This window comes from Lepidochelys kempii, chromosome 5 (assembly GCF_965140285.1).
Source record: "Lepidochelys kempii isolate rLepKem1 chromosome 5, rLepKem1.hap1, whole genome shotgun sequence".
Classification (NCBI taxonomy): domain Eukaryota; kingdom Metazoa; phylum Chordata; order Testudines; family Cheloniidae; genus Lepidochelys; species Lepidochelys kempii.
Window position 1 is genome coordinate 29,062,035 of NC_136384.1, and position 27,886 is coordinate 29,089,920.

At 43.6% G+C, this 27,886-nt stretch overlaps 2 protein-coding genes and 1 non-coding gene across 3 annotated transcripts; 1 reads left to right on the top strand and 2 right to left on the bottom strand.

Moving 5' to 3' along the window:
- Nucleotides 1-8,448: 8,448 nt before the first annotated feature.
- RPL37 (ribosomal protein L37) lies at nucleotides 8,449-12,633 on the bottom strand. Its single transcript, XM_073343848.1, has 4 exons — nucleotides 12,538-12,633; nucleotides 11,374-11,509; nucleotides 10,817-10,901; nucleotides 8,449-8,564 (listed from the first exon to the last, which is right to left on the bottom strand). The coding sequence occupies exons 1-4, from the start codon at nucleotides 12,538-12,540 to the stop codon at nucleotides 8,495-8,497; spliced, it is 294 nt and encodes a 97-aa protein (XP_073199949.1). The 5' UTR covers nucleotides 12,541-12,633; the 3' UTR covers nucleotides 8,449-8,494.
- On the bottom strand, nucleotides 8,673-8,753 carry LOC140912179 (small nucleolar RNA SNORD72). Its single transcript, XR_012159257.1, has one exon. It is a non-coding gene; the product is annotated as a small nucleolar RNA SNORD72 (small nucleolar RNA).
- Nucleotides 12,634-12,822: 189 nt separating the features above from the next.
- Nucleotides 12,823-27,149, top strand: LOC140911234 (uncharacterized). The gene is made up of 3 exons (XM_073343847.2): nucleotides 12,823-12,854; nucleotides 24,949-25,919; nucleotides 26,508-27,149. The coding sequence occupies exons 2-3, from the start codon at nucleotides 25,337-25,339 to the stop codon at nucleotides 26,627-26,629; spliced, it is 705 nt and encodes a 234-aa protein (XP_073199948.1). The 5' UTR covers nucleotides 12,823-12,854; nucleotides 24,949-25,336; the 3' UTR covers nucleotides 26,630-27,149.
- Nucleotides 27,150-27,886: the final 737 nt, after the last annotated feature.

The following is a 27,886-nucleotide window of genomic DNA, read 5'->3' on the forward strand; positions in this document are numbered from 1 at the left end:
TAAGTGTATATTAATGCCTGCTATCCGCCCCTTCGTTGGGACTCCATCCCAGGCATTGCTCCGGTGCGCTGGGCTCTCCGCATCCGTGACAGCAACGCTTGGAGTCCCCGTTGCGGGTGTGTCACTTACCTTCAATAAAGCCAATAATTCATTGCTTTGCCGCGTTTTTCGGAGCACCCCTGCCAGGCCTCCCAGGCATAGAACAGAACATATGGGAATTCCTAATTTGCTTTGAAGAAAAATCTAAGTGGGCCAGATCATGCACCTATAAAATCCACACCTGAAGTGTTGTGGGAGGGATAGGCTATTTTAATGGCAGTCATTTGCGAAGATTGTGGGAAGTGAGCAGCTCAGTGTTTGATGGGATGCACATTGTCCACTGACATTTTCCAAAAAGATAATACATTTTAGGGATGAATTGCCTTTCTTAAGACACTTGCTGGGGTAGGAGTCAGTCCTATGAATAGCAATTGCAAGGGAGTGGGTACAGTGCTTAATTTGTAATGAAAAAGGTGCCAGGGCTCAAGCAATTTTTTTACTTTGATAACGGACGTGGTGAGCCCAGAGGTGCCAGGGCTATGAATGCCAAACCCAGAGGTGCTCGGGCTCAGCTGTGGCAAAAATTAAGCACTGAGTAGCCAGGAGAACAAAGCCATGGAATGTGAATCCCATAGTATCTCCTGGACCCATTCCAGGGGCTTTGTAAACAGGCCCTGCCACTCACTTTGCAGAGAGCAATGATTAAGAAGAAAATCCTCCTGGACATTTCTTCCCTTCATACTCTGCTATGGGAGGGGGTGATCTGATATAGTGTATCCCTTAGTTCAGGTCAAGCAAGGGTACATAAATTGAAGAGCAGGCTAAGGCTATCATAACTCTCAGCTTTCTGAGACATAAATTTATAGTATGTGCTTCAAGACATTTATGCTTTCTTGCTGTTATTGCAGAAAAAGTTGTTTGTCTGTTTGTATGACATCTTATTATGGTGAAGGAAAGGCAAGCTTCTCCCATGCAATCAAACATCTCACTATGAAGAAAAGGTGCTGCGACAGGGATTTGGAAGAGGGGGGGAAAGCAAAAGGAGGAAGATACCCTCTTCCCCCCTAAAAGGTGTGTTCCAGTGTCATTGGTTTACTATCTTAAGCCACACATCCTGTTACACGGTTACTGGAGAGTCGTACAAAACCTCATGCAGCACACTAACATTTATCTCGCCCATTCTCCTTTGTCTTAGATGCCTGAAGAATGGTCTTTTGGGAGAAACTTTGCACAAGCTGCAATGATAACTAGAAGCCTACAAAACCACTGAAATTAACTTGAGTTGAGGGATGAGTAAAGCTACAATTTAGTCATGAGTTTTTTTTTGTAAGTCATGGACAGGTCATGGGCAATAAACAAAAATGTACAGCCTGCAACCTGTCCATGACTTTTACCAAAAATACCCATGACTAAACCTTGGCAGGAAGGGAGCTGCTGCTGGGAGCGGTCTCAGGGGGCTGCTGCTTAGCGCGGGCCAGCAGCACCAGCTGCCAGGGGCCACCAACAGCAGTTGCTCCAGCTGCCCCCAGGACTGCTGCTCAGGCGATTCCCAGGGGCCAGCCGCACCAGCTGCTGCTCGGAGCTGCCCGAGCAGCACCTGGTGTGGCTGGCTGTGGTGCCACCCGAGAGACTGGCTGCAGAGCCACTCCAGCAGTGGGCGGTGTGGCTGTCCCTGGCGTCACCTGAGCACCTGGTCCCAGAGCCAGCTGCTTGGGCAGCCCTGGGATCAGCCACACTGGCTGCTGCAGAAGTCACGGAGCCCTAGGGATGAGTTAGGGTAATTTCCTCTCTTTCCGTCATATCAGGATAGTTGGTACTTGTTCCATTAATACGTTCCTTGAGAAACTGCCAGCTCTCCTGAACTTCATCTCTTAGATTGTTTTTGCAAGAGGCCTTACCTAGCAGTTTTCTGAGCTGGTTAAAGTCTTTTTTTGTTTTAGCTCCATTATCCTTATTCTGATGCACTCCCTCATTCCTTTCATGATCACTTTCACCCAAATTGCATTCCACCTTCAGATACATAACTAATTCCTCCCTGTTGGTCAGAATCAAGTCTAAAATGGCCATCCTGCTGGTTACTTCCTCCATTTTCTGAAACAAAAAGGTTTCCGCAATACATTCCAAGAACTTATTGTAAATGTTGTTGTAACGGACTGTGATGGGTTGAAATCCCTTCTGGGATGCCACCTGATGTACTGGGATTTCACTGAACCTCCCCTGCTCAATCAGCCTGGGCTCCCTCTCCCTGCTTTGGCATATTAGGCTCTCTGGCCTCTTGCAGCACGTACACACACACACACACACACACAGAGGTAGGGCCACACCCCGTTTTGGGAGATAAAACCCAAAATAATACCGTTTTGCGCTGTACAGAAAAATCTGCACAGCGCAGGCTCATAAAAATCCACCCTCTTCCTCAATGTGAAGAGTTATGCACAACTTCTTGCCCGTCCTTGCCCCCAGCTAGAAATTACATAAACGGGGGTTATATTCTAAATAAATATGTTTATTAACTACAAAAGGTGAATTTAAGTGAATATAAGAGATAACAGAACAAAGCAGATTACTAACCAAATAAAACAAAAATATGCAAGCTAAACTCACTATACTTAAGAAACAGCTTACAAAATGTAAATTCTCACCCTAAATGTTATTTTAGACAGGTTGCAAAGTTTCCGTAGTTCAGAGTTCCAGTTATATTCTTTTTCTAACTGGACCCCGTCTCAGTCTGGACTCCCCCCTTGCCTTCCCTTCAAGTGGCGTTAGCATGTCTTTCTTCTTGGGCAGACAGGCCATGGAGACGAAGAGTCTCGTTTGCCTTCCTCCCCAGCCTTAAATAGGATTTACGTAAGGTGGGAATCCTTTGTTTCCCAAACTTGACCCCCCCACCCCTTCCCTTTTAGTGGAAAGTTACAAGAAGTCCAATTCTCAACAATTGATTGCATTGGCCTTGTTAGCACTACAAAAGTAATCAAGGTGGATAGGTTGTACGATCCCTCACTCTCACAGATTTTGGGAGACAGGCCAGTCCTTGCTTACAGACAGCTCCCCAACCTGAAGCAAATACTCACCAGCAACTACACACCACACAATAAAAACAGTAACACAGAAACCAATCCCTGCAACAAACCCCATTGCCAACTCTGTCCGCATATCTATTCAAGGGACACCATCATAGAACCTAATCACATCAGCCACACCATCAGGGGCTTGTTCACCTGCACATCTACCAATGTGATATATACCATCATGTGCCAGCAATGCCCCTCTGCCATGTACATTGGCCAAATCAGAGAGTCTCTACGCAAAAGAATAAATGGACACAAATCAGACATCAGGAACTGTAACATTTAAAAATCAGTAGGAGAGCACTTCAGTCTCCCTGGATACTCAATAACAGACTTAAAAGTGGCAATTCTTCAACAAAAAACCTTCAAAAACAGACTTCAACGAGAAACTGCAGAACTGGAATTAATTTGCAACCTGGACACCATCACATTAGGCCTGAAAAAAGACTGGGAGTGGATGGGTCACTACAAATAGTAATTTTCCCTCTGCTGATACTCACACCTTCTTGTCAACTGTTGGAAATGGGTGACCTCCACCTTGACTGCATTGTCCTCATTAGCATTACAAAAGTAATCAACTTGAGAATAGGCCACTTCCACTTGAATTTAATTGGCCCCATTAGCACTGACCCCCCCACACTTGGAAAGGTAATTCCCATCTATATACTGCTTACCATATTTTCCACTCCATGCATATGCCCAAATAAATTTGTTAGTCTCCAAGGTGACACAAGGACTCCTCGTTGTTTTTGCTGATACAGACTAACACGGCTACCACTCTGAAAGCAGTCCCAGGTAATGTTTAGTATCAGGTGACAAGACCACCTGACTCTGTAGTATTACAGTATCCATGAGTTAGTGGCAGTATGGAGGGTCCACAGGAAGGCCAAGCCTTTTCACACTCCATTGTCCTCGCTGATGAGCCATCTGCCCTGTCTGGCTTTTCCAGTGTTGTACCTGAAGTGTTAGCAGTGGGCGTCACCCAAAGTAGCATAGTTTAAATACAGATATATAGTCAATAACTTCAGATACAGAAATGATACAGGCATACAAATTGGATAATCATATTCAAGAAATTATAACCTTTCCAATATCTTATGAGACCCATCTTGCATAAAGTACATCTCAGTTATGTCATATTTATATCATAAGCATATTTTCATAAAGAATATGGAGTGAAACATCACAGTTGTTTTTTGCCATATTACTTTTCCAGCAGATGTCGGAGTAGCTGAAGTCCCCCATTATTACCAGGGGCTGTGTTTTGATATTGTTTTATAAATGCTTCATCCACTTCCTCTCCCTGATGTTGAGGTCTGTTAGTAGACCCCTACCATGACATCACACCTATTTTTTCCCCTTTTATCTTTACCAAGAGACTTTCAGCTGGTCTGCTTTTCACTTTCTTCTGGACCTCAGAACTACACCACCTTTTTTTCTCGCCTGTCCTTCTTGAACAAACTATACCTCTATACCGGTAGTTCTTAACCTATTTACCATTGTGGGCCACATATGCAGCCCACGTCTTACGTGGGCCGCATCCAATACTACTTGAATGGCCCTGAGGATGTCACATGAGCCGCAGCTGTGTGCGGATTGTGCCACAGGTTGCAAAACCACTGCCCTATACCAACGTTCCAGTCAAGATTTACCTCACCAAGTCTCCATGATACCAATTAAGTCATAATTTGGCTATGTACTAATATTTCCAGTTCTTCCTGTTTTTCCTCATATTGTGTATGGACATCTGAAATGACTTCCCTCTTGTTGCTCCTATGACCCTATTGTAACTTTTCTTATTTCCCCCGCCCAGTAAGGCCACTTCTATGCTTGCTTGTGGGATTTTGTCACCTGCCCCCTTTCAACCTATTTTACAGCCCTCCTCCCTAGGTTGGTGAGTCAGTGTGCAAAGATGCTCTTCCCCATCTTGTCCCAACAGACCTTCTTTCTGAAACAGTATCCCATGGTGGAGGAATCAGAAATCCTCCCATCAACAACATCCGTGCAGCCATGCATTCATCCTCAGGATGTGCGTGTCCCTGCCTGAGCCCTTACCCTGAGACTGGGAGCATAGACAAGAACACAACCTGCGCCCCGACACCTTTACCCTCACACTCCCAGAGCCACTGTAGTCACTGCTGATGGTCAGACCTGGCAGTATCATTAGTGCCTCCATGGATAAGCAGCATGGAGTAACTGTCAGAGGGACAGATGATCCTCAGCACCCTTTCCATAGCTTCTAAGATGTGGGCTCCTGGCAGGCAGCACATCTCCTGAGACATCATGTTAGGTCACCACCATCCCCCATCTTACTTTAAATGCAGTGAAATTCTCTCAGAGACTTTGGACAAAAGGTTTACCTGCACCGAACTAGAAAACAAAACAGCTTCTACCTACTTTGGTCTATTAAGTTTCAACAAAACTTGAGAGAAATGTGACCTAACTAACCAACCTGGAAGATGTTAGAGGAGAAAGCTACCAGTTGCCTTTGCCAAATCCTCCAAGCTATAGCTCTCTACAGAACCAGAGAGGATTCTTATAAACAAGGGCCTGATCCAAGCTCTGAAAAAGAGATGGCGAAAAGACTAAAACTGATTACAATCGGGTCTGAATGGTCCTGTTGTTATTGATAGGATAGTTATCAATAAAGGGGTATTTATCTAAAAGATTTTGTTGTTTTTAGAATATGGACATGCTTAAGTGTATTGGAAAGCTTCGGAACGTTTAAAAAACTATAAACTTTAGTTCTTAAGTGCTTCACTCCTACCCTTCAAGAAAAATGGTTCTCAAATACAAAGTGTGATTTTAACATTAAATAATTCACCAGTAATTATCACATTAAATATGTTATGGTGTTTCTTACAATAATAAACATTAGTAGTTTAGCAGATTACAGCAAAGCAAGAACCTGGAAAAATCAATGATATTCAGTCTTCAGTCCACAAATTCAATAATGTTCAATTGATATTGACCAACAGTTCCAACAACTGTACCTATATAAGACTTCTATCATTTATGAAATTCCCATGAATACAATATAAAAGTGTAATTGAACATTTGCACATTTTTCCACTTGGTGTTCAAGTAATCAACAGCTTATTATACTGCAGTACTAAATAAAAATCCCCTTTCATTCCTCTTTCAGTGTTTACACATATTATTGATTTTCTGCTCCAGCACTTCTATTTGATCATGACATAAGTTGACCTTTTTCTGACAGCCCAATATATTTCACATCAGGGAAACTGACAGGCAGTAGTAGCAAAGAGCTAGGCATTTTTCTTTACAACAGCATATTGGATTTTTTAGTCAGTAGATCTGATTGCTCACAAAATAAAAATTCCTAGGTCAGTTGTGTCCTTGAAAAAAAATCAGAGAACTTTTTTTTGCCACATAGAAAAAGAATTTACATACTGTTGAAGGAAAGACCTAGCAGGTCACATCTACTATTGTTAGGTGTGGCATTTTTTAGCCAAACTATACATACTTAACAAGACTAACATGAGAAACCATCACCACAGCAAATTACATAGTTGTAGAATTAAAAATGCTTTTGAAATTAAAAGGAGTCTTAAAAGGTCTCCTTTAACAAAAGTGGTAATATCAAAACAATTGATGGATAGAGTGGGTTTCTGCTATCATAACAGGATCAGCTGAGGGAGAGTGGGGCAGTAGTAATTTTTCCTAGTTTAGAAATGGCCCAAGTAGATATACAATTACATAATTTGGATAGATCTGCTGCACTCCCTCCCCAATCTTTATTTGCTCGTGCTCTACCATATACCCATCTATCAGGCTGGAAATAGGTATATGGTAGACCTTTACCACGAAAGTAATCATTCTACAATACCAGGCCAGGCCAGGCATGGAAGCAAAGACATGACTAACATCCTTTCAAGATATCAGAGTATAAACTTTAGTAGAATATAAACTTGTGACTGACCCTTCTTTCAATAGTGTAATAAGGTGAAGTAACAGTTGCTTGTTGACACCCTGCACTCCTGACCTGTTACAAGGTGAAACAAAAGGAACCATAAACATCTCAGCCTGGTTTTAGACCTACTGTTGCAGGAAATACTCACCCTTGCTGTCTTGCCTGTTCTGCCCTCCCTCACTTAAGGGGCCTCAAGTCACTGCACCCAGCCTACACCCACCATACAGCAGTTTTTCCAATGGCATCATCCTGAGAGAGATAAAGAACCAGTTGTGGGTGACCAACCAAGTCTTCCAGGGCAGGCTATGGAGTATCAGAACCATCAACACCCATTCCGAGAGATTCCTAACCAGCCCTCTCCCACAACATACAGACTAATGCACAAAACATCTGCTCATTTAACCTACTCAAGTAACTCACACATACAGCACATCCCTAAACCCCAGAGCACTAATCCCCGGGGGTGGGGAGGAGAAGAGAGCGGGGAACCCCCTCACACATGGTATCTTGATCCTAGCAATAGAATGTTACTGCTGTCCTGCTTTTTTTGTTGTTTTCTTTTTGGAGGAGCAGGGGAGGTGTCTATCCAGATGCCCGACCCTCAATTGCAGATTAGGTCTTATTAGTAATAAGGACTAGGCTAAGGCCACATGTTCATTAGTGACTTAAACACTATTCTTTCCATAGTTGGAAACTTCACTCAACCCAAATGATTACTCTCTGAACAAATGGGTTAGACACTTTTTGCAGACCTGTCTTTTTTAAACTGTGAAAAACAGTGAACAGAACATTAGTACACTAAAATAGAAGATAAATAAGACCAGACAACCCCTTTTTTAAAAAAAGTTTTCCCTTAGAACTGCCTATTTTCAGAATATAAGTCAATAAAAACTTTACATACTAACATTAAATGACAGCGATCAGCTAAATAAAGCCGTAAGTTATTCTTAAAGTACACTCCAGTGCATATAGCAACTCTATTAGGATGAGAATATTTATAGTTCCTTAGTAAGTGAAATGCTTTCTTTTAGGCAGAATAAGGAAAAAAATGTGCATTTATAGTCATATCTAGAATTGTGTACAAATTAGTAATTATATCAACCATAAGCGATGTATATGTAGAAGTCTTGTTATGCAGAAGGGAGTTTTGAAATTATTCAGCGTAAAAGTTGTGTTGGTATAAAGAATACTTATATACTTTGCCCATAAAAAACTTCAGCAATTACAGTATTTAGATGAACGCTCTTAAAGATAGAAATATGATCAGATGAGAAATCACTTAAAGGAATGTGTTTAATGAACTTCAACACAACACTCTGTCAGAATCTATTACACACACTCGCACGCACATATATAGATACCTTACCATTTCACTAAAGTAAAATATGTGTAAAAAAAACCTGACAATTTTTTTTCTGGATTAGACCATTTATTTTAACAAACAGATGAGTCCTTAAGATGAGCTGGATGCTGCAACGGCAGCTCTCTTGGGCTTAGGTGTTGTTCCTTCACGGAATCCATTCCTGTACGTACAAAAACAATAACAGAGTTAGTATTTTTTGAAAGCATTTTATATTCCAGGCTCCATAAAGTGGTATTTATTAGAAAGTTTCAGAGAATGTTTTTGGTTCAGCTTATCTCAGTTAGAAGTCAAAATCACTATGGAACTCATATGTTCAGACATTTTTAAAAAGAAACATCATTGACAAGCTGCTCATGAACATTTCAGTGCGTCTATTTAAAATTTCACTCCTAGTAAAAGTTATATTACCCAGAAGTACAGGTCTCAACATAATGGATGCAATCCTGCAGTGCTTACTCAGGTAAAACTCCAGTAGAAATAATTCTATTTTTCTTTTCCCAGCAAGTGATTTTTGAAGCCAAGGGGAGTTTCACTTTAGTAAGTACTGTATGATTAGATGTAAGGCTACTCCAAACACAAATCCCTCAGTCTCCAATTACTAATGAAGTAAAACTGAAGCAAAGTGAGAGCAGCTAGGGAACAAACAAGGGAACAGTCACTGCAAAGTTCACCAAGATAAGGCAATTAAATACAGCTAACCAATGCCTTGGGGCCATGTCTACATAAGTGATCTTACAGCCGCACATCACTGTGTAGCTGCTCTATGCCGACAGGAGAGAGCTCTCCTATCAACATAATAAAACCACCTCCACAAGCAATGTTAGCTGTGTCAGCAGGAGAAGCTCTCCTGCTGACATAAACACCGGTATAGACAGCGCTCTGTCAGTGTAACTTATGTCTCTCAGCGGGTGTTTTTTCACACCCTGAGCAACTTAAGTGGTAGCACAGACATGGCCTTAGATGTATCCAGTAGCAGGTTGTAGGAAGCAGGACATTATGTGATTTATTACAACTTTTTTCTGACAGCTGCTGTTAGGAAAGGACTATGCTGGCCAAAAGAATAAGAGCTAACACTGACTCTAGCTATAAATCTTTTTTGGACTTTCAAGAGCAACACTAGATGTCACTACCAAAATCAGTGTTCATTTTAAAGGAAGTTTCAGTTTTATTTTATACCTTCATGGAGCAGTGATGCTTTAGACTACATATGAACTCTATGTTGAAACATGAAAGGCACAACTTTAAAATGATTAATTCTCATTTTGAATGCAATTTCAACTTATCAAACATAACTCTCTCAGTTGTATAAGTTTCATGTTCCTGAATTAGTATTACTGTAGTGTCTATACCAAATTGCTAACTCATCAACTGGCAATCATGGCATTTCTTGCAAAAGGAACAGGCTAACAAAAATATGTTAGCTATTCATGGGCTGCTGTTATGGAAATCAAAATCAAACATTTCTGTTTCTCTTTTATATGATGTGATTTCCTCCACAATTTAAAACAAAACACTACGATCATAATCATACCCTGGGATTCTGCTGGTAATGCCACATGTGGGTAAAAAACTCTGAAATCTTTCAAGGACCTGTTACAAGAAGTTCTGCTTCAGGAATTTGTTGAGTTACAGGTAGTTACTATGCAACTACCACCACCCAGAAGATAAAAAAATAAGTATTCTTTCAAGTGGACAACTGGCCCAATTCTGTGACATGCAGAATGCCTTCAACTCACTTTATCAGTGCCTGGCAGAATCAGCAGATCTAGTAATACCATGAAGTAATCTGCTCAAAAACAAGTGCTGGACAAGACATACCTTCTAAAAAGAGATCATTTTAGTAATGAAGTGAAACTCCTTTAAAGTCTGCTAGAACAAATGTAGTCCAAACATGTAGTAGTTCAAAAAGTGCAAACAAAAGTGCAAAAACAAACAAACAAACCAAAAAACCCACCGAATTATCCCAAAGAGACTGTATTATCCTTGTGTAAAACCCCTCTAACTCCTTTCCTCTTGGGTTCTTCACTCCACAACAACAAAACACTGGTATAGTTACTTTATGCCCTATGTAGCCCCCATTAACTGAGCTTTCCAAAGCATTTATAAACATTCATTAAACCTTTGGTGACTTAGGTAAGTTCACTTGGCATGTTAGTTGCAGATCCTACATTAGGACTCAGAACTACAAGTCTAAACAAATGGAGAATGCTACCAAGGTATGTTGGGTTAAATATATGAATTATCAAATACCTTTTCCATCACAAGATGTTTACAACAAACTGAAAAATTTAAGACTACATACGTACTGCATAAATTACAAAAGAAAATGGCAATAAGTATTCATTTAGATAATGGGTTTTTAAAAGGTATTTGAAGTATGTGTAAGATCTCATGTTATAGTGTAACTTGTACCTGAATCGACGGTAGACATTTTTCAGGTGCCTCATACGACCAGTACCAGTGGTGTTGCGCCTTTTAGCCTTGGCACTCCAGTTATCTAGAATGCAATTTACACAGATTTATTTTGTTTCACCTACACAATTAAGTGTATAAAATGAGATAGGCAAGCACCATCCCTGTTTTACAGTGGGAATAAACCAGAACAACAGTAATACCACTAAAATATTATTTTAAAATATGCGTACATCGAACAATGGTTGTTTCTACAGGATACACTGTATATTGGAGAAGTGTAGCTATATGCAGAGCATCCCATTGTACGTGTATTTTCTCACAGAAGTTTCTCTATGTAAATAAAGAAAACAGAAGGTGCATTGCAAAATACCACAGAACTCCTTATATTTTTTCTATTAAATCACAAAAAAACCACACTGGTTTGGTTGTATTCACTTAGACAGAACCATCACTTTCACAAGTGACTATCCTGATATTGTATACACAGTTTCTTCATGAAAAACTAATTCAAAGAACAAGTTTACACAGATAATTTTTGAAGGTTCCATACTTACACTTTCTCTTGCGCTTAGCAGGATACCCACATTTCCCACAGGTGGATTTCTGGAGATGGTATGCCTTGGATCCGCAGCGACGGCACAAAGTGTGGGTCTTATTGCGGCGCTTACCGAATGATGATGTTCCCTTAGTCTGAAATACAATTCAGAAATTTGCATGTCAGAAAGCTGTATTAAATAAAAATATACAGTTTTGGCTAGCACTTAACTACATACCTCAAAACCAAGTAAAGTCTTCTGAAACTCTCACACTCAGACATTTTAATGAAACAACCAAAAGTACACACAAATGCAGAAGTGGAAACACATCTAACATACATATCTAAGTTTTACAGCTCACATCTCACTTTCTTAAACAGGAATTACTTACATTTCTGTATATCCCACCTTTATGACAGAAAAATGAGATAACACAACCGCTTAGAAATTTTTACAGATTCCTAATTCTGTTCTCAACCCCTCAAGTGATCTCTCATTGCGAGTAAACTGGGGGAACAGCATCAATTCACCAACAAGGCAGGCTCGTTCTGCACAAGCCAATGATACATTTTTATAGTCTTCATCAAAAAGACAACTCGGCAGGATCGTTTTGACAAGTCACAGATCTCGGCTGCCCTCCCTACCTCATGTCCCCCAATGTTTGCCTGGCTCCCCTTATTAAAGCGCTACCACAACCCCTTCTTGCACCACTGAGCCCCAACGCGCAGGAGGCTTTTACCGGATCTTTACGGGGCAGGTAGGGGGTTTACCCTTCAATACCGAGCTCCAGTAACGCCGCCTCGCCAGCACAAGGCCTCGCTCCACGCAGAGCCCCGTGAGTTCTAGCCCGGCGGGGGACAGCGAGGGAAGATGCTCGCGGAGAGGACCCGGAGACGGAAGACCCCGCGGCCCCAGCTCTCTCAGGGGGAGCGTGTCCAGCTCCTCCAGCCTCCGAGCGCGGCAAGAGGGAGCAGGGGCCGGCGGCGGCAGCTCCCGGGGCGGCAGCGGCGCCTCCGCGCGGGCCCGCCGTGGCCTTACCGCAGAGGCAGCCTAGAGCCCCGGCGCGCAGCTCCACCGTGGCGTACGGACACGCCGGCCCCCGGGCAGCCTCTCCGCGCCCCGCAAGGCCCCGAATCCCGCTGGATGGCAGCGGATTTTCCCCGTCCCCGTGCCGGCACTCACCATCTTCCTCCGGCCGCCAGCCCCAAAGAGACCCGGGCCCGCCCACCGCTTCCGCTATATCCCGCCCGCCACTTCCGGGTGCTGCGGCCAAACCGCTCCGCCCGGCCCGGGGAGCCATGGCGGGGAGCCTGGACCGGAGGGCCGAGTGCTCGGGGGGGAGCCTGGGGAGAGGGAGACGGGGTGTCACGGGGCGGGCGCCTGGGGGAAGGGCCAAGGGGTGACACGGGGGGAGAGCCTGGGCCCGAAGGCAGCGGGGGACGGGAGGCGGAGTGACACGAAGGGAGCCTGGGCCCGAAGGGAAGGGGACGGGAGACGCGGTGAGCGGCTGACGCAGGGCGGGAACTTGGGCCGAGGCGGGGCCGGGATGGAAGACGGAGTGACGCGGGGGGAGCCCGGGCTCGAGGGGAGCGGGGACGGGAGTTGGGGTGACCTGACTCGGGGCCTGAAGGGATGACACGACAGGAGAGCCTCGGGGAGGGTAGAGGGTGTGACACCGGGGGAGCCAGGGCCCGGGAGATGGGGTGACACAGATGGGGAGCCTGGGCCCGAGCAGAGGGGAAATACGGGGCAGGGGGAGGAGGTCCGGTTGCCCACAGCAGCTGCGTTGCGGGGGCGGGAGGGGGGGTGTTGTTTGCCAACCCTCCAGTGTTGTCTTGAAGCATCAGGAATTACAGATTAATTCCCCAGGTAGTGGTGTGAGCAACTAGGGGGAAAACCCTGGGGAATTCTCACAGTGACTAGGGGACTGGCTTGAACTTCTTTGCTTGCCTAGGAAGAATCTGCTGCATCCACAGGTCCTTATTTTCCACTGGGGCAAACTGCTGGGTAGTAATTGTAAATGATTTTCCCAGTAGTTCAGGCCTTAAAACTGTTATGTCATGTGATGAAACCTCCCAGAATAGATCCAACCAGAACTGGCAACTTTAGCACAGGGGCACCGGCCTGGTGGGGGGCGGGGACAGGGGAAAGGGAGGATAATATGCAGTGTCACCATATGCAGGAGAATAATATGCAGTGTCACCAATCCCAAACGCTCAAAAATCATTAGGTTATTTTTAAGTAATCTACCATTTATAGACAGCTTCAGATGTCACTACTTTGCAAACCTTGTAAGCACCACTTACCTGTCTTCTTACTGACCTATACTGTTGCTCAACTCTGACCTACAAAGCTTCCTGAATTGCTGGACATCAGAATAACATGTGTGATAATCTCATTCATCTCAAGATTTGGGACTGATGCTCAACAAGGCCACCTCTCATTCTCTTTCAGAAAGTAATGCAGTGTGCTACAGATCCTGAAAATATGGGATAATAGTTGCTTATAATTGATAAAGAAAAGTCTCCCAACTCCACAAAACAGTCTTAAACCTTCTAGTACATAAAATGGACTTGGATTTACACATTTAACAAAGTTAATTATTATATGCAGTGTTATTCACAAGTATAATTTCTTCCACACATTTTAATCCATGGAACAAGTCAGGGATGTCCCTACTCTTAATCCTATTTATAAGTCTAGCAAAGGCATCTGTGCTTTGATTATGGTCAGGAAGAGTCTGACAATGTAAGGCATCATAATAGGCATAATAGACTTCATAATTACAAGTGAAGTAATCTTTTTCATTGTTCCAGTACTGCAAAGGGACTAAAGCTGCTTGAATGGTCAATTGGAGTATCCCCTCTGGTGAGGTAAACAGAGTGCTGGTATAGAATCTGTAAACCACCAGCCGCCTGAACACTTCCTTGGATTATGGAGGTGGGAGGTGTTGTATTTATTTAGATGGACTATATGACACAGAGATGATCATTTGACCCTGAAACTGTCCAACATTACACAGTTTTAAACAGGGTTTGGGGTTTCGTATACAGAGATCTCAGGCTGCTTAATACTATGGCAAACACATGGTTAAAAGGATTTTTAACCATGTATTAAAAATACAAAAAAGAAGGAAAAACAAAGTGTTTGAAATGTAAAGAATTATGTAACGCTTTTATTTTAACATCCTTTTTTTCCTTTAGCCTTAAGAGAGTCTTTAAAGGGGGAGGGAGGATCCTTATATGAGAGTCTCTTAGATGGTAATTGTCTTTTTGGGGAAAAGAGAAGAAGTTAGGTGAGATGGGCTGGAGCTGTTGTTGATAAAGTCTGATCCCCTTTCCTAAAGGACAAAACAAGCATAAACACATAAAAAAGGGTAAAGAAAGGGACAGCAAAGATAGAAAAAATGTCTCTGGTGTTGAGTCTTGCAGTCTCACTGCTGGAAAAATACAGGCACAGCACATTGTCATATTAGACACTTTGGGTATCTACTGTGCAAATAGACACCTGCAGCTGTCCTATACCAACTCACTCGGGCTCATGCGTAAGGGGATGTTTAATTGTGTGTAGACATTCCAGCTCAGGCTGCAGCCTGAGCTTGGGATCCTCCCACTACTCAGGGTCTTAAGAATCTGGGCTCCAGTCTGAGCCTGAATATCTACACTGCAATTAAACAGCCCCTTAGCGCAAACCCGAGTCAGCTGGCCTGGACTAGGCATGGGTTTTTAATTGCACTAGTGTAGACATACCTTCTGAGTGCTGGTAAACTTGTACGCTACTAGCATCAGGCTGTTTAGGGCAATGCTTTTGCTGCATTTTTCTGATCACAAGCTTACAGCAGTGTTGTAAAATATTCAGTGTTGACCAGCTAGGCTGGACTCTTATTAGACAAAAGGCAAAAGAAGAGGGATAGGAAAGAGAAGAAATAAGGTAGGGAAGGAAAAGGACATGTGGGGTGGGGGGAGGGGAAGAGAGAGGTTGATATCCAGGTAGTGTTTGGGATTTAGCCAGTGCCAATGGAGATAACAAAGTCATGTGGCTTTCTCTCTGTGGCCTGGTCTGGTAAGGACATCTTTCAGGATCGGGATGAAGACAGTCCAGGAACCCAGGAGACCATGGGAAATCCAAACAACTCAGACAGCATGAATATATGTTACAGCATACAAACTGGATCTGGGCAATCTTCCTTATGTAAACCTTGCTATGTATATTTTAACTAATGTCCCTTTCCTGTTTTCTATTTTGATCTCAGGAGCTTAGGAGATGCTGCAGTGGCAGTGGACAGACTAGCCACTAAAGTAAGCACATTGGAATGTGTGCCTATGTACATGTTTAAAACATATTTTAGTCCCTTGTAGAACAAAAAATACCCAGTTTGGAAACATGCTTAGAAATGTTAATAAAGGTGTATTTTGCAGTATCTCTTTGAGCCTTTAATTAGTGCTATGGGAGGTTGGAATATTGGAGGTGGGGAATGGGTAAATCTAAGACTGACCAAGTACTATCTCAGCTGTTCTCAGTCCTGCATGCAGACAGCGAGTGAGAGTTTTGACAAGCAGCTCAGTGTTCAGAGTTGTCACAGCAGCATGGGAAGGAGCCTTGTAGGCGTGCCCAGAGACTCAAGAAGTAATTATACCATTGCAGCTACAGCACTTCCAGTCCACACTACCACTGCATTGGTGCTAGAAAAATTGGTGCACTATTGCAAGAACTTTTGTGGTGAGGATCTGAAGGACCTGATATTCCACTGTCTTTCACCCTGTGTAGTCATTTATACCTGTGCACAGTGAGTTACAAAGTGGATGTAAAATACTTTGCACAGGAGAAGATGATTACACAAGTAAAGTTTCCGGCCTGAGATGTCCTACAAGCATAGCAGGTGCTTGTAGTACCAAGTTTCTTTACAAGGCCAAGGAACCTAAAAGCTTTTTTCCAAACTGAGATGCCTCAAGCCATAAGTGCTTGCAGCTCCCATTGAAGTTTGAACATTGTGACCTAGGTGGCTGCCTACAATCACACAAGAAGTCTGTAGCAGTGCTGGGAATAGAACCCAAGGCAAAATTTTCAACAATGTTTACTAATTTGGGGTGCCTTAATTTCTGGGTGCCAGCTTGATTTTCAGAGTTGTGGGCATCTGCCTCTCTCTGAAGTCATTGGGAGATGCAGGTTCACGGCACCTCTGAAAATCTGGTCCAAAATGTATCAAGATGGCACTCAAATTATGAGGCACCTAAGGTTAGTGGACACAGTACTGAAAATTTGATCCCATATATTTGCTCTCCTTTAACCACAAGACAGTTTATTATTTCTAGTAAGAATGTAGAGCACAGCAACATTGATTGCCACTAGAGGACAGTGTAATTTAGCTGAGTCCTTCCTATCCTACAATTTACTAAGAAACCCTTTGATGACTCTCTACTAAATAACTGTGAATTGTGTCAATTGATTGAAATTCATATTATGAAGTTTTAGTTGTGCTTAATTCTTAAATCTCTATTACTATAATAAAACATAAACAAAGATGATACATATGTGAGAAGCTGGGGCATTCATTCATAAACCAGTGAATGTATAAAAAGCTTCTATTTGATTAAAATGATTAAAAAAGAAAATTGGTAGAAGAAAAAGTATTTAGTTTAAGAGATTGCTTGATAAAATGCATAATAAACAAGCAAAAAATCTTTCAGCAAAACTGACTATTGGAAACATTTCTGCCTCCAGCCATTCCTACATCTTATTGGGAGAGACCCAGTTCAGTTCTGGATGTTCAGTTCTCTTCTATATGTAACAAAAGATACCCATAATCCCTTCACTCCCAAACATTAAAATATTCCTCTTCCACAAAAACAGCACAAAAAATTAACTCACATATAATGAAACCAAATCTACCACAATTTAGTGAAAATAAGGTTTCATAGAACTCATATTTTTAATGCAGGGGTTCTTTAAAGGTTTTTATAGTGTGGATGACATCTGAGTAGAGAGAATGTCTTATGGACATCTCTCCTTCCATTCCTGATTGCTTGGACCCCACTTCACCTCCCATTCTTGTTAGAACTCTAGCAATTGCTCACATGGATAAATAATATTATGAGAGTAGTTAATATACTTTTAGCTTCTTTTAATGCATCTTAGCAGCTGGAAATGAGGAAAGTCACGACCCATAACCAGCTAGTTCTCTTCAGACCACAAGCAAAAACTATGTGGACCGCCAGTGGTCCATATATCGCAGTTAAGAACCTCTGTTTAATGTCCCCAGTCACAAATAAATATGCCTGCAACAAAATTACTACTCAGCTACTGAACTACATTTCTCAAAGCACTACAGGTGTGGTGTCATGGTTTGCATCATATTCGGGTATAAAACACTCCATTTTCTACACATTGGAAGAGGCTCCTAAGTACAAAGAAGACACCTAGGAACATCACAGTATTTCCTTTTTCATTGGCCATGCATTTGCATTAAAAAAAATCAATTAACCTACAACAAATCAAGTACTTTTCAACAATCAATAAATAATTCATCACTTCTTTGTGGCCTCATCTTCACTGCAACAGTTACCTTGAGTTAGGCCGTGTCTACACTAGCGAGCTTACAGCTGTACCAATGCAGCTGCACCATTGTAAGATCAGTCATGTAGCCATGCTATACTGATGGGAGAGAGCTCTCCCATCGACATAATAAAACCACTTCAATGAGCGGCGGTTTTTTCACACCCCTGAGCGACATGAGTTTTGCTGATATAAGTGGTAATGTAGACACAACTTCAGTGAGTACACTCAAGTTACTATACTCATGCTAACCTAGCTCAAGTTAGGGCAGGTGTACACTAAAAATTCAGGTTGACCCAGCTATGTTGCTCAGGGGTGTGAAAAATCCACACCCCTAAGCAACAGTGAAGCCGACCTAACCCCTGGTGCAGACAGTGCTATATAGACAGAAGAATTCTTTCATTGACCTAACTGCCACCTCTTGGGGAAGTGGATTAACTATGCAGATGGGAGAGCTCCTCCCATAGCCCTAGCAAGAGTCTACTTTGTAGGTACAGCCTTAAAGCAACCACAATTCAGAACAACACTGGAGTTATACATAGTGATTTGATTAGCAGCAGAGTGTGATTAGATTAGCAGAGTGATTGAATTAGCTGCTAATGAGTTGTTGCATCCCCACAGAGGATCAACATGATTTGATTAGCCATCTAATAGCTAGCTCAAGTTTAAATCTCAAACTAGAGATTTTTGTGTATGGGTGGGAGTTAAGTTGTAACTCAACCTAACTGTGCTGTGAAGACACACCCACTTGGATATATAATTTAATGTGTAACTGATTTCATAGAAGTATTTACTTTTTCCCAGAAATAAACTCTCCTTTAAGGAACATGCCTTGTAAATGTTCCTTTTTCCACAATGTACTTTCTGTCTCAGATTTGCATAGCTCAGGATTACTGCAGGAAACACCAAACTGAAAAGATTTGCGATTCTGCAAAAGAAAAAAGAAACAGCACCATGCACACCTGTTCATACAGATACACCCCCGCCCCCCAACCATCCTGGCTGTGGACTATGGGTTGTTTTTTTAATTCTACCATCCTGCACAGACAGTCTTTGGTCATTATGGTTAAAATTTTCCTACTTGGATGCCCAGAGTTAGACTCCTAAATCCATATTTAGATATCTAAATGTAACAGGCCTGATTTTCACAGCTTTTGAGCACCCGCAACTCCATTTCCCTGGATTCCTTTCTCAGCCAGGCCCAGTTCCCCCCTTGCCTCCCTGTCCAAGTCTTCCCCTTCTTACTGGCTTATATTCCCTCTCCCATTCAGCCCTCCCCTTCACAGGTTTCCAGTATCCTTGCTAGCCAGTCTCAGTCTCTAGCCCAGCTCCTCATCTGATCTCAGTCTTCCCCCCATCGCACTGGCTCCCAGTCATAGAATCATAGAACCATTGGGTTAGAAGGGACGGCAAGGGTCATCTAGTCTAATCCTCTGCCAAGATACAGGATTTGTTGTGTCTAAACCATCCAGCCTCCTTTTGAAAACCTCCAGTGAAGGAGCTTCCATGACCTTCCTAGGCAGTCTGTTCCCTTGTCCTACTGTTCTTACAGTTAGGAAGCTTTTCCTGAGATTTAATCTAAATCTGCTATGATGTAGTTTGAACCCATTGCCGTTTGTCCTGCCCTCTGTGTCAAGAGAGAACAATTTTTTCCTATCTTTTTTTATGGCAGCCTGTCAAGTATTTAAAGACTGCTATCATATCCCCCCTTAATCTCCTCTTTTCCAGACTAAACATACCCAGCTCCTTCAATCTTTATTTATCTGGCTTGCATTCCATCCCTTTGATCATCTTTGTCACTCACTTCTGGATCCTTTCCAGTTTCTCTACATCCTTTCTATACATTGGTGACCAAAATTGGACACAGTATTCTAGCAGAGGCCTAACCAGTGCTGAGTAGAGCGGTACTATCATCTCCCGTGATTTGCATGCTTGGCCTCTGTTAATGCAACCTAAAATTGCATTTGCTTTTTTTGCAATAGCATCGCATTGTTGACTCAAGTTGAGGTTGTGATCCACCACCACTCCCAGATCCTTCTCAGCAATGTTGCTGCCAAACCAGTTATCCCCCATTCTGTATTTGTGCATTTGTTTTTTCTTCCCTAAGTGCAGCACCTTACATTTGTCTTTGTTGAATTTCATTTTGTCATCTATAACCCAGGTCTCCAATTTATCAAGAAACCTTTGAATTTTAGCTCTATCCTCCAGAGTGTTGGCAACCCCTCCCTCCCCCACCCCCACCCCAGCTTTGTGTCATCTGCAAATTTGATCAGTGTGCTCTCTATTCCTACATCAAGGTCATTAATAAAGATGTTAAATAACACCAACCCAGTACACATCCCTGTGGAACCCCACTTGAGACTTTCCTCCAATCTGACATCATTTCACTAAAAGTTACTCATTGTTTGCAGTTGTTTAACCAGTTATGTATTCTGCCAAGCCCACATTTCTCCAGCTTACCTATCAGAATGTTATATGGGACTGTGTCAAAAGCAGGGCTGGCCTTACCATGAGGCGAACTGAGGCGGCCAGCTCAGGTGCCAAACTGTGGGGGGAGTGGGGTGCCACTAGGACCCAGAGTGTAGAAAATTGTGTCTGCTGCTGGTGCATATGTATTCTCTCTGCTTTAGATGCACAGAGATGGTGGAGTGCTGTGCTGGAGGAAGGAGGGCACAAGAGTCATAACAGGCAGGCAGGAGAAAAGGTGAGAGGGAATAACAGAAAGCAGCAGGAACTGCAGGGAGAGAGAGGAGGAGGAGCCTCTTACGTACCTCTCTAGCACCCCCAGAAGCCTGGACTGATTAACACCAGCTTCTCAGGGAGCTTCCTGTTTCCTGCTGCTTCCCTGAACCCACTTGAGGAGAACAGGCAGCCAACTGAAGTAGTAGGAGCCAGTTAGGCCCTTAAGATGCTGATATCTTCCCTCACTCAGGCCCTGCTACCAGCCTGCTTATTTGCCCCCTTCAATTGAGTGTTGAGAGCCACTATAGCTGGCACAGAACTGCAGTCATGAGTGAAAGAAGAAAACTCCCCTCTGGGGCAGCATTCAGAAAAAGAAAGAAAGCAAAGGAAGCTTTTCTATCTAAACAGGAAGGAGCTCTCCTGAGATACACAGACACAAATGTTCATGGTGAGCCTTCCGGCCCCAGTGTGGATGTGAGTGGTGAGGAAATGCCTGATTTTCCAGTTAGTCAGAGTGCAGGTGACCTGGCAGCTACTGCAGCATCCATATCTCCATCTCAAATGGATGTAACCATGCACATTCCTGAAGAAAAGTGTAGATCAGAGAAGAGTGTGGTGGAGGCGCAAGAAACAGCTGCTGCTGAGTTTAGTTCCTTAAGTCTAGATGATCCAGGACTGTGGACCCACTTGAGCAGTAGCCTGAGGGACTTCCTTGTACTGCATGGGCCACAGCAAGTGAAAAACTTCATGTTCCCCAAAGACAATAAAAATAGAAGTTTCCATCCAACACATTACTGCCGTGAAATCCCCAAGGGTGACAAAGTGGAGAGGCCATGGCTTATGTACTCAAAAACACAGAATGCTGCGTACTGTTTTTGTTGCAAACTCTTCCAATCTAATGTTCCAGCCACATTGGGTTCTACAGGAACAAAGGCTCATTGCCATTGTGAGAATGCTTGCTACCCAAAACCTAGCACTGCGTGGCACTTCAGATCAGCTGTATGTGCCAAACAATGGAAACTTCCTTAAAATTGTGGAGCTGATGGCTGAGTTTGATGCTGTACTCCAGGAGCATCTAAGAAGAGTCACCACCCAAGAAATGTACACACACTACTACCTTGGAAAAACAATTCAAAACGAGATCATACAGTTACTGGCAACAAAAGTCAAACAGAAGATTGTGGCAGAGCTGAAGTCAGCAAGATATTGCTCTGTTATTCTGGACTGCACACCTGACATCAGCCATACGGAACAAATGACTTGAATGGTGCGTTTTGTAACAACAACAGAACCTAGTGAAAATGTCCCTGCAATGGTGACTGTCAGAGAGCATTTTCTAGAATTTATTGACATTGATGATACAACAGGAGCTGGTATGACAAATGTGCTTCTTAAAAAGCTGGACGATACGGGAATTACAATAGGCTGAAATGAGAAATGAGGGGCTACGATAATGGTGCCAACATGACAGGAAAGAACAGAGTGCAGACATGGATCTGAGAGTTAAACCCTCGAGCTTTTTGTGCCCTATGCAGTTCTCATTCATTGAACTTGGTGGTGAGTGATGCAGCATTAGCTTCTAGTGAGGCTGCTGAATTTTTTGAATGTAATTCAAAGCATCTATATATTTTTCTCTGCATCAACTCATCGATGGCAAATTTTGAAGCAATATCTGGGAACATCCTCTCTAACACTGAAACCACTGAATGCCACATGATGGGAAAGTCAAGTGGAGGCGACAAAGCCTATCAAACACCAAATTGGGAAGACAGATGATGCCACAGTTGCCATTATGGAGGATAATGCTATGACAGGAACTGTTTGTGGGAGAACAGTGGCAGAGGGAAATGGAATCACCAGAAACATACATAACTTCAAATTTTTTTTGTGGCTTAGTGTTGTGGCATGACATACTATTTGAAATAAATGTTGTAAGCAAGAGACTCCAAGGTGTTGACCTTGATATATCTGGAGCAATGGAACAACTGGACAAAGCAAAGTCATACCTACAGTCTTACCAGTCTGATGAGGGATTTCAAAACATTCTGAAGAGTGCACAGAAATTGGCAGAGGAACTTCACACTGAAGCTATTTTCCCATCCATTCAAGAATACAATAGTCACCGAAGAAGACATTTTGATTATGAGGCACAGGATAATCCCATAAGAGACACCAAACAACAATTCAAAGTTGAATTCTTTAACTAGATTGTGCAATACAGTCAGTTGAAGAATGTTTCATGCAGCTCAAGGAACACAGCAGTATATCTGCGATGTTGTATGATATTCCAAAACTCCTCACTATAGCTGAAGAAGACCTACACCAGCAATGCAGGGCACTAGAGACAGTGTTGACACATGATGACATGTGCAATATTGATGTGAGTGATTTAGGTGATGAACTGAAAACCCTTTCAAGATACATTTCAGCAGGATCAACTCCAAAGGAATATATGTGCACAGGTAAGATGACCACCCTCTTTCCAAATGCTTTTGTTGCTCTGCGCATACTTCTAACACTTCCTGTAACAGTTGCCAGTGGAGAACATAGCTTCTCCAAGCTTAAGTTAATAAAAACACATCTATGCTCCACAATGACACAGGAGAGGCTAGTTGGCCTTGCAACCATCTCAATAGAGCATGAGCTGGCCCAGACTGTGGACCTTCAGGAAGCAGTTCAAATCTTTGCAACCAAGAAGGCATGGAAAGCACCACTTTAATTATTCAAACAGATACAAATGCCAGTGTTTACTATGCAGACAAGAAAAGTTACATTTGCTGTTCAGGCGTTTGAAAGTTAAGTGTTACTTAAAATTTTTGAAGAAGGCATTTTAAGTTGTTAGTTTTCCTTTATTGGGGTAGGTAACAGAGCAGTAGCATGAGAGGAATAGAACAGAAAGAAGGCAGAATTGAGACCTTTCAAAGTTTTGGCCCAAGCGAGGGGGTATGGGGGCGTCATTTGAACTCCCCGCCTCAGGTTCCAAAATGTTGTGGGCCGGCCTGGTCAAAAGCTTTGCTGAAGTCCACCATCCCTATTTCCTTCCCCCCTTAGCTCCGTGTCACAGTGTCTGCTTGGTCAGTCCGAGGGCTGGTCTACGCTACAAAGTAAGGTCAGCTTAACTTCACTGCTCAGGACTGTGAAAAATATCACGCCCTGTGCGATGCAATTAAGGAAACCTAAGCCCCAGTGTAGACACTGCTAGGTCTACAGAATTCTTCCGTTCACCTAGCTACCGTCTCTCGGAGAGATGGCTTTAGTACAGTGATGGAAGAACTCCTTCTGTCTCTGGCAAAGCTATGCCACTGGAGCATTTACCCCACCCCTGGTTCCTTGTCCTAATTTACTCCCTCTGTCACCCCACTCCCACTCCAGATCTGGTTCTTGTGCTCTCTGCATTCAAGCGGTATTTTTTCACAGGAACAGCAAAAGGCATATTCATGATATAAAAACCACCTCTCTCCCAAATGTTAGGTTCCTGCTCCACAGCATGGAGATGCTAGGGCTTCTCAGTGAAATGACTGTAAGAATTTTTTTAACATGGATAAAGCAATGTATTTTTTCCTAATTGCATTCTCAGAAATGACTAACCATTTTTACCAAACTTTAAAAAAATATTCAGCCTGAAGCAGACACCTGGCATGAAAAAATTCAGCCTGAATGGTTAAAGTTTGGCAAAGTTATGGTCAACTGAAAACAGGGTCTTATAATGAGAAATATCAGGCAGCCCTAAGTACAGAGATGTCCGGATTGTGGCCGTGGACATTTTGTCATAACATTTCTTCCTTTATTTAATCATATTTCTTTAAGAAGTGTCAATCCAAGTCTCTAGGTGCTTGCACAGATATTTAAATGTACAAATTAAGGATAATTACAACCCACCGATTCAAAACAACCCCATGTCACAAAATATACTTTAATAACAATCCCCCACATCAGACTATCCACTGTCATTCAATCTGTTCCGTAGCAAAAGCCGGGGGAGATAGATGAGTCTTGCAGCAACCAATTCAGGTGAAGTTGAACCAACAAGACTCTTTCCTTTGACTGTACTGTGAGTTGGATGAGGCCCTAACCTTGATGTTCACATTGAACAGGAAGAGTGACAGAGAGAAATGTTTTGGTTCCCCATGAGAGAGCCTTTCGGGCAGATGAGGAATCACCCAGGAGCTCTCTCTCAGACCTCTCAGAAAGAAAGGGATGAAGCAACCTAGGAGAGACTCTATCTACCCCATTAGAAACCACAGACTTGTCATTAAAACATCATGCTCCATAACTGTCTGCCACATTGAACAGTTCCACATTTCTGTATGTTGAGGATGTTATAGTGGAGATAATGAAATGCTTTCTTACTTCCTGCAGAGCCAGAGAATATGATTTCAAAAGGTCTTAGAGCCCTGGTCTACACTAGGACTTTAGGTCGAATTTAGCAGCGTTAAATCGATGTAAACCTGCACCCGTCCACACAATGAAGCCCTTTATTTCGACTTAAAGGGCTCTTAAAATTGATTTCCTTACTCCACCCCTGACAAGTGGATTAGCGCTTAAATCGACGTTGCCGGCTCGAATTTGGGGTACTGTGGACACAATTCGATGGTGTTGGCCTCCGGGAGCTATCCCAGAGTGCTCCATTGTGACCGCTCTGGACAGCACTCTCAACTCAGATGCACTGGCCAGGTAGACAGGAAAAGAACCGCGAACTTTTGAATCTCATTTCCTGTTTGGCCAGCGTGGCAAGCTGCAGGTGACCATGCAGAGCTCATCAGCACAGGTGACCATGATGGAGTCCCAGAATCGCAAAAGAGCTCCAGCATGGACCGAACGGGAGGTACGGGATCTGATCGCTGTTTGGGGAGAGGAATCCGTGCTATCAGAACTCCGTTCCAGTTTTCGAAATGCCAAAACCTTTGTGAAAATCTCCCAGGGCATGAAGGACAGAGGCCATAACAGGGACCCGAAGCAGTGCCGCGTGAAACTGAAGGAGCTGAGGCAAGCCTACCAGAAAACCAGAGAGGCGAACAGCCGCTCTGGGTCAGAGCCCCAAACATGCCGCTTCTATGATGAGCTGCATGCCATTTTAGGGGGTTCAGCCACCACTACCCCAGCCGTGTTGTTTGACTCCTTCAATGGAGATGGAGGCAATATGGAAGCAGGTTTTGGGGACGAAGAAGATGATGATGAGGAGGAGGTTGTAGATAGCTCACAGCAAGCAAGCGGAGAAACCGGTTTTCCCGACAGCCAGGAACTGTTTCTCACCCTAGACCTGGAGCCAGTACCCCCCGAACCCACCCAAGGCTGCCTCCTGGACCCAGCAGGCGGAGAAGGGACCTCTGGTGAGTGTACCTTTTAAAATACTATACATGGTTTAAAAGCAAGCATGTGAAAGGATTACTTTGCCCTGGCATTTGCGGTTCTCCTAGATGTAGTCCTAAAGCCTTTGCAAAAGGTTTCTGGGGAGGGCAGCCTTATTGCGTCCTTCATGGTAGGACACTTTACCACTCCAGGCCAGTAACACGTACTCGGGAATCATTGTAGAACAAAGCATTGCAGTGTATGTTTGCTGGCATTCAAACAACATCCGTTCTTTATCTCTCTGTGTTATCCTCAGGAGAGTGAGATATAATTCATGGTCACCTGGTTGAAATAGAGTGCTTTTCTTCAGGGGACACTCAGAGGAGCCCATTCCTGCTGGGCTGTTTGCCTGTGGCTAAACAGAAATGTTCCCCGCTGTTAGCCACAGGGAGGGGGGAAGGTTGAGGGGGTAGTCACGCGGTGGGAGGAGGCAAAATGCGACCTTGTAACAAAATCACTTGTGCTATGTATGTAATGTTAACAGCAAAGTTTACCCTGAAAGAGTGTAGCCACTGTTTTATAAAATGTGTCTTTTTAAATACCGCTGTCCCTTTTTTTTTCTCCACCAGCTGCATGTGTTTCAATGATCACAGGATCTTCTCCTTCCCAGAGGCTAGTGAAGCTTAGAAAGAAAAAAAAAACGCACTCGCGATTAAATGTTCTCCGAGCTCATGCTGTCCTCCCACACTGACAGAGCACAGACGAATGCGTGGAGGCAAATAATGTCAGAGTGCAGGAAAGCACAAAATGACCGGGAGGAGAGGTGGCGGGCTGAAGAGAGTAAGTGGCGGGCTAAAGACAGGGCTGAAGCTCAAATGTGGTGGCAGCGTGATGAGAGGAGGCAGGATTCAATGCTGAGGCTGCTGCAGGACCAAACCAGTATGCTCCAGTGTATGGTTGAGCTGCAGCAAAGGCAGCTGGAGCACAGACTGCCACTGCAGCCCCTCTGTAACCAACCGCCCTCCTCCCCAAGTTCCATAGCCTCCACACCCAGACGCCCAAGAACGCGGTGGGGGGGCCTCCGGCCAACCAGCCACTCCACCACAGAGGATTGCCCAAAAAAAAGAAGGCTGTCATTCAATAAATTTTAAAGTTGTAAACTTTTAAAGTGCTGTGCTTAAAGTGCTGTGTGGCATTTTCCTTCCCTCCTCCACCACCCCTCCTGGGCTACCTTGGTAGTCATCTCCCTATTTGTGTGATGAATGAATAAAGAATGCATGAATGTGAAGCAACAATGACTTTATTGTCTCTGCAAGTGGTGATTGAAGGGAGGAGGGGCGGGTGGTTAGCTTACAGGGAAGTAGAGTGAACCAAGGGGCGGGGGGCTTCATCAAGGAGAAACAAACAGAACTTTCACACCGTACCCTGGCCAGTCATGAAACTGGTTTTCAAAGCTTCTCTGATGCGTACCGCGCCCTCCTGTGCTCTTCTAACCGCCCTGGTGTCTGGCTGCGCGTAACCAGCAGCCAGGCGATTTGCCTCAACCTCCCACCCCGCCATAAACGTCTCCCCTTTACTCTCACAGATATTGTGGAGCACACAGCAAGCAGTAATAACAGTGGCAATATTGGTTTCACTGAGGTCTAACCAAGTCAGTAAACTGCGCCAGCGCGCCTTTAAACGTCCAAATGCACATTCTACCACCATTCTGCACTTGCTCAGCCTGTAGTTGAACAGCTCCTGACGACTGTCCAGGCTGCCTGTGTACAGCTTCATGAGCCATGGCATTAAGGGGTAGGCTGGGTCCCCAAGGATACATATAGGCATTTCAACATCCCCAACAGTTATTTTCTGGTCTGGGAATAAAGTCCCTTCCTGCAGCTTTTGAAACAGACCAGAGTTCCTGAAGATGCGAGCATCATGCACCTTTCCCGGCCATCCCACGTTGATGTTGGTGAAACGTCCCTTGTGATCCACCAGAGCTTGCAGCACTATCGAAAAGTACCCC

Coding starts and splice junctions, on each gene's coding strand:
- LOC140911234 (XM_073343847.2), top strand. CDS start 25,337: ATGCAGAGCTCATCAGCACAGGTGACCATGATGGAGTCCCAGAATCGC. Junction 25,920..26,507: donor AGGCGGAGAAGGGACCTCTG/GTGAGTGTACCT, acceptor TTTCTCCACCAG/CTGCATGTGTTTCAATGATC.
- RPL37 (XM_073343848.1), bottom strand. Junction 10,902..11,373: donor TGCTAAGCGCAAGAGAAAGT/GTAAGTATGGAA, acceptor ATTGCATTCTAG/ATAACTGGAGTGCCAAGGCT. Junction 8,565..10,816: donor AATGTCTACCGTCGATTCAG/GTACAAGTTACA, acceptor TTGTACGTACAG/GAATGGATTCCGTGAAGGAA.